The 11507-nt window shown below is 46.5% G+C and overlaps 1 protein-coding gene across 1 annotated transcript in view; it reads right to left on the bottom strand.

Annotated features, from left to right (window-relative positions):
* Nucleotides 1–11507, bottom strand: part of LOXHD1 (lipoxygenase homology PLAT domains 1) — a 158805-nt gene that overhangs the window by 85453 nt on the left and 61845 nt on the right. Inside the window, exons 13-15 of the mRNA XM_019652717.1 lie at nucleotides 7161–7315; nucleotides 5539–5699; nucleotides 136–212 (exon numbers count right to left, since the gene is read on the bottom strand). Coding sequence (XP_019508262.1) covers nucleotides 136–212; nucleotides 5539–5699; nucleotides 7161–7315 — 393 coding nt within the window. The remainder of the gene's footprint in view (nucleotides 1–135; nucleotides 213–5538; nucleotides 5700–7160; nucleotides 7316–11507) is intronic.

Here is an 11507-nt window from a genome sequence, read left to right on the forward strand (position 1 = left end):
CCCCACCCCAGTGCTGCCTCCGTGGAATGAAGTGAAGAGTGCATGCTTTCTCCAAGAGTTTGCTCCCGTGTAGCCCAGAGAGGGTGCCTGTCTTGCCAAGGGAACCCCCGTCAGCTTGTCGTCAGGACAACTTACTCTTCAGTGTCGCATTGCTGTCGCTGGGTAGCAACTCTCGGACCACCTGCCCATCGTCCTTATTCTTGTCCAGCCACCTGGTGGGCAAACGAAGGGCGGTTAGCTCTGTGCATGGGGCAGGCAGACAGCCAACCAGCACACGGCTTGTACACAGTCACTAGGGAGGTCAGTGCTTTGAACTCAGCAAAGGAAACTGGTTCTGTAGAGCTCAGAACAAGAGACCCCACCCCATACTGCAGAGGGAGGGCTGCCCTGAGGTGGTGATATTTGGCTGAGACTAGAAGGGTGACAAGGAGTTAACCAAGAGAAGAGGGAGGGGCCTTTCAGAGGGAACAACAGAGGCTGGGGTAAGTAGACTGCAGGACAATGTGGATGGCGTGCAGTGAGTGAAGGGCAGAGCTGGCAGGTAAGGACGGAGCGGTGGAAGGGTCCTGGTGTGGGACCTTGGCAATCATGGTAAACAAGTTTGTCTGAAAAGCCCTGAACAGCCATGCCATCGTTATCATAAAAAACAACCACCTTTTCTTTCTAAGAGCCTACCTTGTGAGTGGTGCTGTGCTGAAGACTCTGGGGTGGGGAGAAAGAGGGGAGATGAACTAAAACAAGACACAGCCCAGCCCTTAGAGGACCCACAGTCTGGTTAAGAAGACAGGATGGACTGGCCGAGGCACTGAAACTCAAGGCACAGATGGCAGATGAATCAAAGTAGGTGCAACAGGAATTTAGAAAAATAAGAAAGGCTCTTGGTGGAGGGGCTTTGGTGTGAGTCCTTAAGGATGAGCGAGATTTGCCAGCAAGGAGAAGCTGGTGTGGACCCTGAAGGGCTGGGGTTGGACAGCTGTAACTCATCAATCCATCGCAGCGGGCTGTGGAACCAGCTCTTTGCTGGTCATCCGCTGGCAAAGACACTGGAAGAATTCACCTGAAAAGCACTGTTCCCACTGAGCACAGAGACCCAGCCTGAGAAATCAGACAGTCGTACAAGCACAGGTTGCCTTGGCCCCAGTATTCAATCAAGATGGTCTGTGATACAGGACCATGGCAGCAGATGAGACACCCTTGGTGGTCCCCAGGGCGATAGGGAAACCAAGATACTTGCATCTTGACCAAAGTGTCTGTATTTTTCTATGCCTTCTTGCTTGTCTTTGCAGCCCACCCATGTTATACTCCTGAGAGGGGGGCAATTCCCAGGCCACAGGACTATCAAAGGAAGCCCAAGCACTGCCTCCTCTCCAGTCCTCTGACCTGGAGCTCAGGCCACCTACTGGCAGTCCTCTCAGCCAATATATGGCCCCTTCCCTAGGGTCAATGCAGGAAGCACAGTGGTCTTCCCATCCCTTCTCTCCATTCCTCACTTTCTCCTTCCCCAAGAACATGATCTTACATTCTGATGGGATCTTGCTGACTGCTGGCTCTTAGCTAGCATGAAAATGTTAGCTGACAACTAAGTTGTCACACTTCCCATGGGCTTTGGTGCTGTGAATCTAGAACACCAAAAAAACATTTGCTATTCCAAAACATGAAGATACAATTGGGGAATTCTAGGCATTGATGACAGCCCCAAAGGAGAAGGGAGAGATAATGTGGGAGCAGGAAACTGCGGGCGAGAGCTCCTCAAATCAACCTATTAGGTTATCCTGCTGAGGTCACTCTGTCTGTTCTCCTGAGGTCACTCTGGCATCGCCCACAGACATAGAGACTGCAGAGGAAAAGGTTGAGAAGCAGCCCTGGTCACACATTCCTAGGGTCAGGAAGGGTGGACAATCAGCTAGCCCACAGCCATAGGAAAATCTTTCCTGTTCCCCTTTCATTCTCGCCATCACCTATCTGTCCCCAGGCCCTCCCCAGCAGCAAAAGGAAACCATGACTTGTCAGTTCAGTTTCCACCTAAATACTTGAAGGATATTAATAGAAATTTCCAAATATAGCCTTTTATTTCAGCTTCAAACACTTCAGCCCAGTTTCAGAGTGAGATGTTGCTAAATGGATAAAGCAGTTTGCTGGTGGTTTTATGACTTTCCCTGGGCTTGAAAGGATATGCAAGTATGCACAAGTATGTACACACACACCCCCCCCACACACACACACCCCTCAAATGCTTGTCACTCCCTCATCCTGGTCGAGAGATTTTGATAAATAGGCCCGGTTTGTCCCCTTCTCCCGGGGAGTTAAAATAATAGTTCAGATGAAAAAGAAGCAGTGTGAGTTCAGGCTCTACCTCCAGGCTCTTCAAAGTCCTCCTGGGTCCTGAGTCAGCAAATGCCATCACCACATGCCTCAGCATGATGTAAGAATCTATTTTCTAAAATAGGCACGAGGTGTTTGGGGGCAGGGAGAGCTCTGGGAATTCGGGGGGCCTCAGCTCTCATTCTGCCCTGCAGTCAGCACCATTGGTACCACCTTCAGCAGACTTGGCACCTTTCAAAGTGCAACCCCATTTCACCCTCACCATCACCAAAAAACACATGCTGGTTGGGAAGGCACAGAAAACCAGAGAAGTTAAGAGATTTCCCCAAAGTCACACAGCAAGTAGGCGGCTAGACTTCTGGCCCCAAGCTCCCTCGGCACCATGCATGTGGCAACACAGGCAGCGTGGACATTGCTACTTCTTCCTCATCCCCTTTCCAGGTTCCCCCTCTTCTTCCTGACCTGTCTCACCATTTTCTTTATCCACACTCTTCCTAAAGGACCCCATCCATTTCCCTGGCTTTAAATTTCACTCCTAAACTCTCGCTTCCTGAATTTATTTTTCAAGGCCTACTCAACTCACTGGCATCTCAAACGTAACACACCCCAACTAGACCCCCAGAGTTCAGGCCAGCTCCATCTCTCAGGCTCCCCAGGCTCCCCATTTCAGTAGAGAGCCTGACACCTACCCCCTTACCAAAGGCAGAGACCTGGGTCCTCTAGTCGCCCTCTGTCTGTTACTGGCTAGTCCGGTGAACTCTGCCTCCAGGATCCACCTTTGGTGTAACCCCTTCTCCCCACCTTCACTGCCACCACCAAAAGCCAAGCTGCCAAGTTATGGGTTGAATTGTGTCCCGCCCCTCCTCCCCCAAATACACTGAAGTCTTAACCCCTAGTACCTCAGAGTGTGACCTTATTTAGAAATAGTGTCTTTACAGAGGTAATCAATTTAAAATGAAGTCCTTAGGAGGGGTCCTAATCTAACATGACTGGTGTCCTCATAGAAAGGAGAAATTTGGACACAGACACAGATGTGTACAGAGGGAAGACAATGTGAAGAGACACAGGAGAAGACAGCCGTGTACAAGCCAAGGAACGCCTGGAGCGGGGCCTGTTCAGAGCTCCTTCAGAGAGAGTGTGGCCATGCCGACACACTGATTTTGGACTTCTGGCTTCCAGAACTGTGAGACAATAACCCTGTTGTTTAAGCCAATCGGTTTGTGGTATGTGTTACTGCAGCTCTAGCAAACCAGTGCAGACCATCATACGCGTAGACCCCTCCAAGTCTCCTGCCAGCCTCCCTGTTCCCTCCCGGATCTCCCTACAGCCTGTCCTCCACCCAGAAAGCAGGGGGAACTTCCTAACATGGACGGGCCCCACCAATCCCTGCCTGACGTGGGCCTCTGTTCACCTCTGGCCTCACCTGTGGCCTTCTCCTTTGTGTACCTGCTTCGTCCGACTGAAATTCTAGAACCCTCCAGCTCTTTCCCCTGACACTCTTCTTTTCATCTATCAGGAAGCCAGCCTAGAGGTCCCCTCTGCAGACAGACCTTACCGAACGTCTCCATCTCTAGCCCACCCCATCTCAGTGTGGCCACCTCCCATCAGCCTCTGCCGCCACGGGGCGCTGCCTTCATCCCATTCCTCACAGTTTGTAATTATGGCTTTGTTGATCCACCTGCTTATTGTTTAGGATAGTTTAGTTTATGTTTTAGGCTATAAACTTCATGAGAACAGGAAGCAAGTGTACAGTAAGCGTTTAATAAGTATTTTTTGAGTGGATGGGAATAAAACAATGATGGCTGTTGCATCCAGCACCCCAGGCAGGCAGCCGTTAGGTCCACCAGGGGCCAAATGAGACAGGGTTCGATTTGAAGAGAGACCAGAACTGCTCCATCCCATCCTTCTTTCTTGCTCCTTTCCCGGGTGCCAGGATATCCCTCTCTAACCTCTTCAACCCCATGTCTCTTCTTCAGCCCGAATGACCCACCCAGCCTTCTCTTCTCCACCCATGGACACGCTGATCTTCCTTCCAGGCCCAGGTCCAGTTCCACTTCTTTCTGGAAGCCTTCCTTGACCTCCTTAACCCTTGCTCTGAGCCTCTTTCTGTCTATTAGTGCCACTTATTTGGAACTGCCTATGCCATAACTTATCTTTTTAATGTAATCCCTTGTAATACTAACAGTGGCTATGCTTTGAAGATAGTTAGAGACCTTTGTCATGGACACAAAAGTTTTACAATGATTGTCCCATGGGATCACCCCAGTGGCCCTCCACGGCTGGGAAACTGCTCCTTCTGGGCTCATGGGATGGTAAGCAATTCATCTGTAGCAAATGTGTGTCTCTGTGTGCATGTATGTGCACGTGAGGGCATTTGTGTGTGTGGATAGAGAAAGAGTAATGCATTCATGGCTGAGCTGTTGGGCAGCTTGCCCTGCCCACTTCAAAGAGGGCTGTACTTAGTGCAGCCACCATCAAGAAGCCTGGGCCAGCCCTAATGAAGTGAACGTGGACACACAGCACCTTGTCCATAGGTGCAGGACTCAGTCTAGACCCAGGATTTGCAGAGACCAGCAGGTCCTAAGCCTCAAACTTAGCATACTGCATACTCCTCCCAGATGTTGTGACAGGTTAATATGAATGGCCAACTTACAGCACAAAAACACTCATGTTGCCCCTTGTTTTAAAAATGTCTCTTTCAAGAAGTTCTAGAAGTCAACAGGAGCCCAAACTGACTACAAAAGAAATCCAAATGTTTGAGAAAAAAGAGCAAAGAAACTTTACCTCACTAGTAAGCTGGGGAAAGGAAATGAAAACAAAGCAAGATATCTTAAACAGATAGTAACCAAGGAAAGTTGTGCTTGGAAGGCTATATCCAAATTTTGAAAAACGACCTTTGATGCAAAAATTTACAGCTCGTGGCTAACTCTGTACAGTAATTCTCAAATTCTGAAATTGTCATATTTTATTATTAAAAACTTCTGACATTTTGGAACTTGAATGGACACAGTAGCCACACACCGGGATGCCCAACACTGTGTGCGTTCACGTGTGGGGATAAGGTACAAGCGCTGCCAGCAGGGCAACATCTTTCTTGCACCAACATCTTTAAGCCACTATTTTGCTTCCTGGTCCTGGACATAGGGCTGGGTCTTCCCCAAACTTAGGCCCATAACCTAAGATGGAGAAAATTAAAAGCAAGCCGGACTCGCATACCTGAGACACGGGAACTCCACGTTGTCACTCTCAGGCTGTCCCTCCTCTCGCACCAGCACCCGCTCCAGGAACCAGCCGCTATTCCCGCCTTTACCGTCATGCCTGATTCTTACCCGCCTCACTTTCCGCAGGGTGACAGACTCAATGGTGAACTCGTCAACCTTCAGAGGGAAAGACAGCAAGGCCAGTTGGACAGTGGCTCCCGTGGGTCCCAAACACCCAGTGAAGACACAGGCTAGAAATCAGCAAAGCCAGAGCCCCAGTTTCTCCCACTGGAATAAACCGATGTCAAGTTCCCAACAACGGAGATCTCTATTTTTTTGCACAAACAATGGCCACTCCCTAAGACCTCCTTCTAAAAGGTTGCTCCCCCGGAGGATGAACACGTTAAGCTATTGACAAGCACCACCCATTTATTATGATGGAATCCCTTTTCTCATATTCTCAGGCTCCCTGCTGGGAGAACACTGGTCCCTTTGGAGAAGGGGAGTGATTAGGCTTGATTGGGGTGGCCAGGGATCTTTCTAATTTCATAGGTTTTGCCTGCCAATGAGGCAGAAGACATGCAGGAGCTAGAGAGGTGCCAAGTCTACGTGAGCATACCGAGGGGCCTCCAGGGATGGAACACGCAGGTCAAGATTGATGGACAAAGGAGTCAGAAGGTGTAGAAGGAAAAGAGAGGAAAAGGGGTGGAAAGAGACCCCCACATTCTGGGGCTTTCCCTGCTCTTGCCAAGGAAAGAGCCACAGAGGAAGGAAAGCAGAGAGGCTTACAGGATGAAAGGCTGCGTACCCCCTTCACCGGGCGAGCCACCTTGAGCCTCACATTAGGCTCTTTCCTGCGCACCTAGTGTGTGCTCTGGGCCAGGTCTGCAGGCAGGGAAGTGCATCTGCCATCCCTAATCGTCAAAACAGCCAGCCACAGGCAGGCATCTCTTCCCACATTTTAGAAATGAGGAAACTGAGGCTCAGGGGAATGCAATGATTGGCCCCAGGCTGGGTTTGCTGCCAGATCTTCCTGCCCCCATTGCTTGACATGGCTTCCCAGTAAACCCATTTGATTGTTGGGGAGACAGAGGGGGTGCCAGTACATTTGTTATAAGACTAAGAGCAGAATCCAGCTCTTTCACTCCATGTTTGGTGTCTTTCCTGGTTTCTCTTTCAAAAAGGAAACCAAAACGGTGCTCCCAGTGGCCATACCTAGTGCAGGACGCAAAGTTCCCACGCTGGCCCTCAGATGCCCCAGATTTCCACTAGCCTGTGTCCTCCAACCCACAGGTAAGGTGCCCAGCTTCTTTCCCTGCCTGCCCACCCCCGAGGGAAGAAAGGTGCTGCTCTACCCTCCCAGTGTCCTCCTGTTCTGCCCTCTTAAAGCTCCGGGGTGAGGAGGGGATCAAGGCCTCTCTAGGGTGGCTCTCCAGCTCCCAGCTGGAGAGTCCTAGGAGCCTAGTGGGTGTCATGCATGTTAGTTTCCCGTTCCCTTCACCCAGAGTAAGCCTCTCTGGTGGCTCAGTGACAGTTGCCAGCTCTACTTAGAGCAGAGAAGACCAGGGAGTGGGAATGGTGCGGTGAGGGGCTGGAGGTGGGAGAGGGGGTGGGGGGTAGTGCATTGCTGCAACTTACATTGCCTTTCTGAAACATGACGGTGTTATTTCTGCAGTTGTATAGCAGCCGCTCCCCCGTGTCCCCTGCGTCACCGTAAAGGCAGAGGTAGACGTTGGCATCTGTTCCCGCACCTTCGAAGCTTCCAGTGCACAGAATCACACGGTACCGGGCCACTGGCAGGCGGAGAGAGGGACACCACTGGCTGACAGCCCCCTGCTCTCCGGCATTGGCCTTGCTGCTCCCCACCTCTAAGCACTGACTCCTCCTCTCCTGCCAGCTCTCATTTGGGCTGACCTGACTCTTTCACCCAGATATCCAAATCCTGCCTCACACCAGTCAAGTCCCTGCAAACCTGCAAATCCCTTGTCCCAGTCAGATCAGAGCTTCCCAGTTCTAGTCCACCATCAGAATCAGCTGGGAAACACACGAATTCAGGTTCCAGAGCCCTGCTCCAGACTTCACAAATATTAGTTTCCAGAGGGGGACCCCTAAAACTGCATTGTTTACAAGCTCCCCCAGGATATTCAGATGGATTTAGCAGTGTTTGGGGACCACAAGTGTAATTCAAACATTTTGTCATTTGATTCTATCCAAACCAGTAGACTCTTTTGCCTTCGGTTGTTCTCCAATTCATACATGTCTTGTCTTTCCAAGTAAGATATATTTTCTTTGTAAACCAGAACTGAATCTTCCCTTATCTTCCAAACTCTCCAGCACTAAGGACATGCCAGGAAGAGGAACAGAGAAAAAGGCACAAAATGCAGCCGCTATGGAATGGGTAGCAGTTTCTTCCCATGTTGAAAATGTACTGTGAAGGAGGCAGACCTCCGTCTCTGCACATCACAGCCTCACCTCTCACTAAAAATAAGCTGGAAAGTGAAATTCATTCATCCATCCATTCACTCATTCATTCACTTGCCCCATATCTGTTTACTGAAGCCTAGTAGATATGAGGCACATTATAAGTACAAGGATTTGGCAGGGAGCAAGATGGACAGGCTCCAGCTCTCATGGAGCTTACATGAGAAAGGAAGCATGGCGAGGAGAGACAGACAGTGAAATTGTAAACAAATTATGAACAGGAAAATTTCTGAGTTATATCTGTAACAAAGATAACACAATGGAGTGATGCTGCAGAGTGTGAGAGAAGTGGGGAGTGTGGTGAGGTGGCGAAGGTGATTTAGAGTATAGACAAGCTTGCTGCAAGGAAATAACGTGTGAGCTAAAATGATAATGCTAGGAGTCAGCCACAGGAAACTGAGAGAAGAGAGTGCTGCTAAGTGCAAACTCCAGTGTGGGGATGAGCAGCGTGTGTTCCGGGAGCAGAGAAAAGGCCAGTGTGGATGAAGTAGAGGAAGTGGGAGGGGAATGAGATGAGGCCCAGAGGTGGACAGGGGCCAGACATGTCATATATAACACGTCAAGGTAAGAAGTGTGGCTTCCTTTGTTTTTGTATATTCATATATATTTTAATGCAACAGGAAGCCCTTAGAGGGCTTGAAGCAAGAAAGTAACTTGATCTGATCCATGTTTTAAAGGGCATGCTGGCTACCACGTGGAGAATTGATTGTAGGGGAAGAAGAAGGAAATCAGAGAGGCCCGTTAGTGGAATAATTATGGTAGTCTAGATGCGAGAGGAGAGCACCTAGGACAGGTGGTATCACGTACATGGAGAGAAGCCAATAGATTAGAGATATATTTTTGAGGTGGAACCAACAGTCCTTGGTGATAGATTGAATAAGTAATTGAGGGAAAGACAGGAACCAGGGATGACTCCTAAGTTTTCGGCTTGGGCAACTAGGTAATGTTGTCAATAAGAGGCAGAGATGTCTGGGGGGAAATGGGTTTGGAGATAGAGCTCAATAGTTCTGTTTGCTCATTATACATTTGAGACGTTTATTCAATGTTCATAAAGAGAGGTCAAGATGCCAGTTGAATATGTATCTGGAGGGTCAGGACGGTGGACATGACTTTGGTCATCACAGGCATAGAGATTCCATTGAAAGCCATGGGACTAGATTAGAACATCTATAGGGAGAATGTAGAGAAGGATTGTAGAGGGACAACAGCATCAAAGGTTAGCCCCAGGAGAAGCCAGCAACTCAGATGAGAAGAAGCATCCAGTGAAGGAGAGGGGATTTTGCTCTGGACCTAAGACTGCTCTAAAACAGTCAATCGGCAAAAATGAAGGCGATAGTAAGGAATTCTCAGATAAACAAAAACTAAAAGAATGCATTACTAGCAGACCTGCCCTATAAGAAACATTAAAGGGAGTCTTTCACATTAGACTTTAGAGTAACTTGAATTTACCCCAAGAAATAAAGAGCACCAGGAAAAGTAATGAGATATGTAAATATGGAGACAGTATACATGTAATTTTGTTTGTAACTCTTTTCTTCTCATATCTTATATGAAAGACAACTGCATAAAGCAATAAATATAAAACTGTATTGGTAGGTTTATAATGTAGAAAGATGTAATTTGTAAAACAACATAATACAGAAGAGGGGGAAGGAGACAAATCTATATTGGAGCAAAGTTGTATGTTATTGCAATTGGTTGGTATTAATCTGAATTAGATTGTTATAAATTAAGGTGTTAATTATTATTCCCTGGGCAACCATTAAGACAATAACTCAAATATCCATATATACTCATGTGTGTGTGAGTGAGTGAGTGAGTGAGTGTGTGTGTGTGTGTGTGTGTGTGTGTGTGTATGAAACAAAGGAATTAAAATGTTATTCTAGGAAATATCTACTCAACACACAAAAAAGATGTGTATGGCTTGACCTCTCCACTAGTGCCAAGGGAGGGAACATCCAGGCTTTCTCATCAAATTGCCCAGATATGAGGCAGAAAAGGGGAGGGGAGTGGTATAGCCTGAAAACTGTCAGCAGTCAAATATCAAAAAAACGTCAGGCTCTTTATCACATAGAGATTGGCAGAATGGATAATGAATCTATCTGCTATAGAAAAGAGATACACTTAAGATTCAAATATACAAGTTGAAAGTAAAAGGGTGGCGGCCAGAACTGCCTCAAGAAGAAACAGATAATTTGAATAGACTTACAACAAGTGAAAAGATTGAATCAATAATCAAAAAACTACCAATGAGGAAAAACCCAGGCATAGGTGTCTTTACCACTGAATTCTACATTCAAAGAAGAATTAATACCAATGCTTCTCAAATTCTTCCAAAAAAAAAATAGAAGGGAACACTTCCCAACTTATTTTATGAGGTCAGCATTACCCTGCTACCAAAACTAGATAAATATATCACAAGGAAACTACAGACCAGTATATCTTATGAATATGGATGCAAAAATCCTCAACTAAATACTAGCAAACCAAATCCAGCAAAATAAAAAGAATTATATACCATGACAAAGGAGGATTTATCTCAGGGATACAAGTCGGTTTAACTTCTGAAAATCAATTAATGTAATATACCATATCAATATAATAAACAAAAATCACATGATCATCTCAATAGGTTCAGAAAAAATATTTGACAAAATCGCTCTTGCATGATTAAAAAAAATCAGTGAGCTAGGAATAAAAGGGAACTTCATCAACTCATAATGGCTATCTATGAAACACCCACAGTTAACATAATACTTAATGGTGAAAGATTGGATGCTTTCCCCCTAAGATCAGGAACAAGACAAGGATATCTGCTCCCACCTCTTCTGTTTAACATGGTACTGGAGGTTCATTCAAGCCAAGGCAATTAGGCAACCAGAAAAAGAAGTAAAGCTATCTCTATTCACAGATGATGTAATCTTCTATATAGAAAAACATGAGGAATCGGCTATAAACCACTAGAATTAATAAATAAGTTCAGCAAAGTTGTAAAGATCAATATACCAAAATCAACTGTATTTCTATTATCTTGCAATGAACAATGAAAATAAAATTAAGAAAACATTTCCATTCAAAAATAGCATAAAAAATAAGGTATTTATGAATAAATTTAAGAAAACAAATGAAAAACTAAAAAGTCATGACAATATAATGTACAGCATGATGACTATAGTTAATAGTCACATCAATACTGTATGATACATTGGAAAGTTGCTAAGGAAGTAAATCTTAAGTCCTATCAAAAGATAAAACTTCTGTGTGGTGAGGGATGTTAACTAGACTTATTGTGGTCATCATTTTGCAATATATACAAATATCAAATCATGTACTGAAACTAATATAATGTATGTCAATTATACCTGAATTAAAAAAAAACAAGTGAGGGCCGGCCGAGTGGCGCGATGGTTAAGAACTCGCTTGGGATGCCAAAGGGCCCCGGTTCGGATCCCACATATGAGGGCCAGTGACACTGCCCTCCACAGCTAAGATGCTGAACAACAG

Source organism: Hipposideros armiger, unplaced genomic scaffold (assembly GCF_001890085.2).
Source record: "Hipposideros armiger isolate ML-2016 unplaced genomic scaffold, ASM189008v1 scaffold_186, whole genome shotgun sequence".
In the NCBI taxonomy this organism is placed as follows: Eukaryota; Metazoa; Chordata; class Mammalia; order Chiroptera; family Hipposideridae; genus Hipposideros; species Hipposideros armiger.